Source organism: Tubulanus polymorphus, chromosome 1 (genome assembly GCF_964204645.1).
Source record: "Tubulanus polymorphus chromosome 1, tnTubPoly1.2, whole genome shotgun sequence".
In the NCBI taxonomy this organism is placed as follows: domain Eukaryota; kingdom Metazoa; phylum Nemertea; class Palaeonemertea; order Tubulaniformes; family Tubulanidae; genus Tubulanus; species Tubulanus polymorphus.
This window is the reverse complement of record NC_134025.1, coordinates 4,871,333-4,878,700: the sequence shown is the minus strand read 5'-3', so window position 1 is coordinate 4,878,700 and position 7,368 is coordinate 4,871,333. Positions and strand designations below refer to the sequence as shown.

Genomic DNA, 7,368 nt, shown 5'->3' with positions numbered 1-7,368 from the left:
GGACCAGATGAATGCGCTAGATATCAGAACGAAATTCGCGATCCTATGGATTCGGACAAGTTGACCGGGGTTATTCATCGCGGTGCCATGTGTAACGACAAAACAGTTATATTTGTCGATAAAGGCTCTTTGAACTGGAAGATTTATAATTTTTTGAAGTCGCAAAGAACATTCAATAGTCGATGTACAATACCCGAAAACGTGGCGAATATCCATGAACAAAAACGATATACTTTGTCGGGTTGAGAGGTACATAACAAGGACATAGCGTGACGAGAACCATAAATATAGACAACGTCAACTTGAGTTCATTCATATGTTGGTAGATTATCACACAAAGTAGCTACAGATAGACACCTTATTAGAAAAACATGAATGAACAGAGAATTATTAACATACGTGTTTAAACTATACGATACCAATAAAATTACTATTCATCTGCTAGAAATTTAACCCCAGTTGCTAAAATTAGAATGTTGTGATTAATTTCTGGATAGGGGCTTATCTAATCCGACGTTTCATATTTCAATTTCACTACGGGTGTGGCTTGTTGTGTCTTATCGTTCATGACAAAAAAAATGCAAAAATGTCGAATCAGACTGTGAATCTATGTGTGAAGAAACCACTCCAGTTTTTCATCGAATCCCCTTCTGGCTATGTATTTTTTCTTGAGGGAAATTCCACAGAAATGTTTGTTGTGAGATACATTTATTACACGCCCATGTTATTTCTTCGCCGCTAAAAGGATCCTGAGTCCGGATGCGAACAGCCACAAAGGAAAGAATCACGATTGAATATTGCGGTGATTACGGCAGTTATTCCCAAAGCCTGTGAATTCTATCTCCGTGATAAGCAGTATTAAGCTCCTTGCGCAAAAACACCGATTGAGAAAAGCCTAGTCGGTCTATATATGCGTTTTGAAAGTCATCAGATTTTTTGCTCTTTGTTATTTATACACGCGTGTCGAAGTAGAAAAATCTATTTATGCTCATCTCGGGCTATAAATATAATATGTATTTTTCAATCATCCAGGATGCTGGGTGAATTGAATATAATTTCGTAGGCAAAATGTCGATATCACTTTCAAAATTAGATTGCCGGTATTCGATTCGGGCATATGACTTAAAGCGAAAAACACTATATCTTTTATGATGAAAATTGTTGTTTGGGTAATATTGAATAAATATAGACGTGTAATACACACATTCGCCACGCATAAACACCGAAAGCAATCTTAATTCACTGAAAACAAGAATTCTAATTTCTTTTCACAATCGACGACAATTTTTGCGTTCTCGATAATCTGACTATAGACATCTCTTCCAAAGACTAAATACAATGAACTTCAATTTAGAATACCTCGCAGCAAGTCGAATGTAGCTGCATTCTTTTCCAAAATGATATTTTCCATTTTTAGAAAGTCGTTTCATGATGATTTCTATAAAACCTCATCTTTTTCCAAAGAGAATGAAATTTGTAGTGGGAGGGTGATTAGGATATAGTCAGTCTGTCAGATCAGAATTCATTTGCAGCAAATTAGGGAGAATGGTCGCCAAGGTAACAGGAAAGTTTTTACATGGATTATCAGCTTTTCATTTTTACCGGAGGTACGTACAGCCTCAACGATGATACCTTATATGTTGCGACATGTCACGCGTATTCAGTTGAAATTTCCAGAAATTGTGGTAATTATTTTCGTCTAAGGCTTCAATGGTTGAAATAATTGGAGCGGAAGATACGTCATTAGAGTCCAATTAACTATTATTATTATTTCCAATGATATTCATTGCGCGTTTTCGTTTGTAAACTAGGCCGATCCAAATTTGGTCAACAGTAAGTAAAAGCGACAACCAAATGCAACGCATGGCCGTGTAACATGAGACAATTCAATCGGATAAAATATGGAGTGGTCGTGACACGGAATCACTTCATCGTTGTTATCAGCAGAAGATGGCTTCGAATGTATCGTTTTTTCCACTTTGAAGAGTTTCGCTGGTTGTTTCTATTAATGTAGTATCTCATAGGCTTGTTATGATACCTGAACTGAGTGCGCCGCTCTGTGTGTAACTGTCGATGAATCGTCAAAATGGGTTGCGCCGCACACAAACAAGTTCGTCTGGAAGGCTCACAAATTCACATTCACTTGGATCAAAAACAAATCGACCTAATACGAATGTCATGGGAAATAGTATCGGATAACTTACAGAATAATGGAATGATGATATTTATGAGGTAAGTTTCACGAATTTTTTGAACGCTGTCACTTCATTCATTACGCACGTTCGTATATAATTGATTCTACATTGATTTTCTTCCACGCAGCCACATCTGTCAAACCTCTTTTTCAATATGTTAAATGAAAAATGACACAAACGCCACTTAAAAACATCTTATATTGCCAGTTTTTTGCCATCATCAATCAATTATCATGTCAGAAACACATACCAGTGTGCATTGACAAAGATAATTCCATCAAGGAGATGAATACCTCGAAGTTGACATAAACTAACGATTTCAGACATTGATGCTGGTCTTATATATGGACCTAAGTTGTGTATTCGAAGAAACACTAATTACAAAAAGAAATCGTTTAACTGCTGATAAAATTGCGAATCTTGAAATAAATGCTTTCTCGTCTGAATCCTACAAAACTAATTTTGCCCGGTACAATATGTGGTATGGATAACGGCGAATAAAATGAATTGTAATGAAATTCACTTGTGGAAGCATTCAATTTCACTGCGAATCAATTAGCGCAATCGAAATATATACATCATTAATTCCCACCAATTAGAATTTGTAACACGAATGAATACAATATTTGTAGCTATCATTTCATTCTCTGATTTAATCCCCACCCGTGTTTTAAGGCATATATATGTATGCATATTTTTCCGAATCAAAAATCGAAATCCCCCGAGGCAAAATATAAAAATATGCTCCAGCCTTCACCTAGCGGTTTTCAATCATAGAAGTACCGAATATAGAATATCCTTCCTTGCTCGTGTTTATTAATAACGAAATCAATTATACGGGGTGCAGAGATTATGTATTGAATCCAGTTCAAAGCGTACGTTAAGTCAACATCTATTGGAAAATATAAGGTCATTTAGGTAATCAGCCGATTGATTTGATGAAATTCATTTTAGCTATAGTATATCGGAAGGATTCAGATTCTTGGCAGTCGTGCCCTTGTGAATATCTCTAGACGCTCCTCGATATAAACGTATATATATATATATATATACACCAATATTTGAGCATTAAAGGACCCATAATTTGGAACAATCTAGACGAAATAACTCAAAATAACTAACTTTGTTAAAATGTCGTGTGATTGTACGTACTATGTAATTGTCGTATGTCTGTGAAAATAATCTTGCATCAATACTTATCTAAAATTAAAAAAGAAATAAGATGATGATGGTAATACTGATAACATTGTTGATTTTCACTGTGCTATTTCATCTCTCTCTCTCTCTCTCTCTCTAGGAAGTATGATTTCGATCAAGTGTCTGTCTGCCCTGAGTATCAAAAACACTTTGAACTCTTAAATATATTGAATTATTAGAATACGCATATCATTTTACTGTATTTCTATATCCTCAAACTATTTCTATAACGCACAGGATTTAAAATCTTCGAGAAATAGACGATTGATTAAAGCATTATATATAGTAGTACAAGTAAGGAGTATAAGCACATTATTAATACATTATGATTAGTACAGACGTACCTATTTCGATAAACGATTTGTTTTTAATTTCATCGTGTTCATTTTCTCTCTCACAAATATATTCCAGGCTATTTCAACTCGATCGAGATTTGCTCCGTGTCTTTAAGAGCATTCTAACGACTAACAAAATTTATGATGAAAGCGACGTGGACGAGGAGAAGTTATCCCAGCATTCGTTGATAGTCATGCAGTCTCTGGGTGCTGCAGTCGAAAGCCTGGAAGATTCCTTATTCTTAACTAATGTCTTGATCGCAATAGGTGAAAAACATGCACAACATCACGTCAAAGAGCACATGCTCCCAGTGAGTATTTAAGTTTTTAGACACCGGGAAAACTGGTCATTTAAACGGCAAAAATACTGCATAATCTCTGTGATTGTGCATCATGGTTTTCATTAAAAGGCAATACCATTAAATGGCAATACCATGGGTATCGATTGTGGGTAATGCAATAAAAACTTCTATGTATTTCCAGAGAATGTGGCCTGCAGTGCGATTTGCCTTCAAAGAAATATTACAAGACTGCTATACCGATGAAATTGAGAAAGCTTGGAAAATCGTTTTCGAATTTCTTATCAGCAAAATAGGTGAGGGAATTCGGCAGGCAGTTAAAAAGCAACATGATGCCAAAAAGACGACGAAAGAATCCACATCTGCAATAAACTCGTGAATAAAATTGAAAAGGACACAGTGCATTTAAACCAACAAAGTTGTTAAAAACAATATGAATAAATTGGTGATCAATCTTAACCAAATTTGTTTTCTACAATTGGAAGATTTCAATGTCAAAACAAAAATGTCGACGATTATTTTTGACATCATGAAACATGAAATAAGAAACTGAAGGAATGCCTATTCCACTGGATGAAATTTACCCACGCTTTCTGATTAAGGGACACCGCTCTGATTGAAGAAGATTGATTACGTTCGTTCGCAAGATTTCTAATGCCGGACTCGATTCAATCAAAGCTATTTTCGGTTTAGCGGATGATTCATCATTTGTCGCGAAGGAAAATCTTTCCTTGTAGACCTTAGTATAGGTTCGACAGATTTCCTAACTGTAGTCACCGGAACTCTTTTTTTCAAAATAGCCTATTACTAGCGTGCATTGCTCGCAACTGGAATTACTGGGGCTAAATACTCCTATTCATGAGATTCCCAGCCAAACCATCGGTTTACGCATTTTGAGTCACAAAATTTTCATGAAACAACTCGAAGAGATTGTTGTCCATACGTATGTCCTTGACCGCTGCACTGGTGTTTTTAAGAGGCGCTTTGTTTTGGTTCCAAAATATGTCTGAAACGGGTAACACAGTTCTTTTGCTTCTGACCTTCTGAGACGAAAGGACCACTAGAGGGTTTTGATGGGTCTCTGATAGGCTCTTAGTAGCTATTTTCGGAGGTGAGGTTTCGAGCGCGAATTGTTTTACGCAAGATCTTGTTCGCAGAACGCATGCTGTTCGTAAACACGGTACGCATCTGAACATGTACTGTTCGTTACTGTATCGCAGATGGCTTCCTCCTTTGGAAAAAATGGTCAGCTTCTGCAATTGAAAATTCCAGACTAGCTTTCATTGTTGATTCAACAATATATTCAACTCAAACAATCGAAACAAGATATCAATCGTTTATTTCTCTATTCGTGCCTCCTTGAAAGTATCGAAGTACAAAGTTTTGGCTGAATTTATTGTGGGATTTCTCTCGTTATCGAAGTACAAATCGGTCACTGTATGTATGTATCTCTGTTTAGCAATATCTATTACTGGGAGCGCATCATTTCAATGCGGAGGAGGCGCGGCACACTAGAACATTCTGGCAGATTCAGAATCTGATGCAACGTATTGCAACAACATGGTGAAATTTTACGATGTATAAACGGTTGACCGCTCGACGCTCGCTCATTTCAAGCGGGAGGAATATCACGAGGATCATTAGGAATTTTATGTGACTGCATAATCTACAAAAAAACGAATCATTCTGGGACGGTGAGAGTCTGTGATAAAACAATTGATTTATTTCATCTAGGAAAGACGTTTAAGTAAATGTTTGAAATACACGTTACGGTAGATGGCGACGTTGAGACTATGCAACGACTGTGCGATGAATATCCGCTGTGTAAAATGATCATGATTGAATTGCCACCGGACGTCGAGAACAGACGGCAGTTGATGTGTTCGTTGTGGTGTACAAAGGACCCGCTAAAACTCGCCGAAAAATTCGCAGACGATGCAACCGCTCGTGGACTAATTCCGGTGCGTAAAAAAATCGAAGAACCGTTCCACGCTAATAAAGGAGTAGCGCTAACCGGTGCGCAATACTACGAGTTTCATTTCACGTTGCGCGGTGACAGAGCCGCAATGTTCGATGATATCGAAGCGAAAGTGCAGCCGTCGTGTCGTCTGTCGCGATCGGCTTTGAAAAAAAGCGGCCGTAAAGACGACACGGTCGAAACGACGTACCGCATTTTAACGCTGCGATTGTACAACTGCGCCTGGGAAGAGGCGAATGCAAGATTTGGTGAAGTCTACCGAACTTTATCAAAGTTACAGGGAATATCGGTAGAGAAATGCGCCAAAGAAAAGGCTGTATACGATGATAATGTGGGGTTAGACAGCGGCTGGTTGTGATCTGTCTGGAATCGATGGGCGTGGTGGATGGAACAAAGAACCGTTGCGCATCAGATGGATATAACCAAATTAATCCTCTATTTCAACATGTTTTGTGTTCGAACGCGTATCACAATCATCATTATTCTGTCCTACTATAACTTAGCTGTTATCAGCGAAGCAACGCCTGTAGCAATCGAAGTCATTCTTCCACGCTCAACGGAGAAGTGACTACGACCCACCAAGGTTTAGATAGAGTCTAGATATTCCATTATTGTTTCAATGTTGAAATGTTTATAAAAATATTCTGTTTTGAAATGTTTTCAGTATTTTTGCCAAAATTATGATAAATAGTTATGTTTCAGCGACTGCATTGTGTATGTGAATCTAAAAAATCCAAGTATGTAGTAGTTTACATATTATTTTCTAGTCAATGTTGTTCACAAGCAAGAAAAAACATGTCATTCCATGTTATTGCATATTTCACGGAAAAAACCAGTCGTTCTAGTTTTTCTTATTTGGATATCCGTCTTTCAATCGCACCCAGTCGGGCTGCTCTGCCTTGAGAGTCCGCAGGCATCATCTCGTTGTATCGGCTTGAGTCACCAAGTCGGTCCTGGATGAGAAATGTTGTTTCCTCCTACAGCGCCCTTCGATCCTAACATACCCGAGAACATCGACTCTACGGCTTCTTGGTGAATTATCGGAAGGCTTATCACCCGGCAGATGAGTCTAGCGAGAGTTCGCGGCGAAACATCGTGTTTTGAAATAGAATTCGTTTTCAATATTTTAGATTCTGTATATAGTGGGTTATAAACTACGGTCCCCCCTGTTCCACGCCTGATTGAAACCAACCGAATTGCGAATTACTAGATTCATTTTGCAAAAGTGGGAGACATTTCTGTGTTGGTATTCATTTTCAAGAATGCGACTATACCGCCGTGAGGAATATATGTATTGATCCTTAACCGTGCTTTAGGTAATCGGACCCAATCCGTGTTTTATTGAATATAGTTTGAGCGCCACG

General features: G+C 37.8%; 1 protein-coding gene across 1 annotated transcript; it reads left to right on the top strand.

Annotated features, from left to right (window-relative positions):
* Positions 1-1,855: 1,855 nt before the first annotated feature.
* Positions 1,856-4,468, top strand: LOC141911387 (neuroglobin-like). The gene is made up of 3 exons (XM_074802395.1): positions 1,856-2,232; positions 3,804-4,038; positions 4,211-4,468. The coding sequence occupies exons 1-3, from the start codon at positions 2,087-2,089 to the stop codon at positions 4,403-4,405; spliced, it is 576 nt and encodes a 191-aa protein (XP_074658496.1). The 5' UTR covers positions 1,856-2,086; the 3' UTR covers positions 4,406-4,468.
* The last annotated feature ends 2,900 nt before the right edge of the window (positions 4,469-7,368 follow it).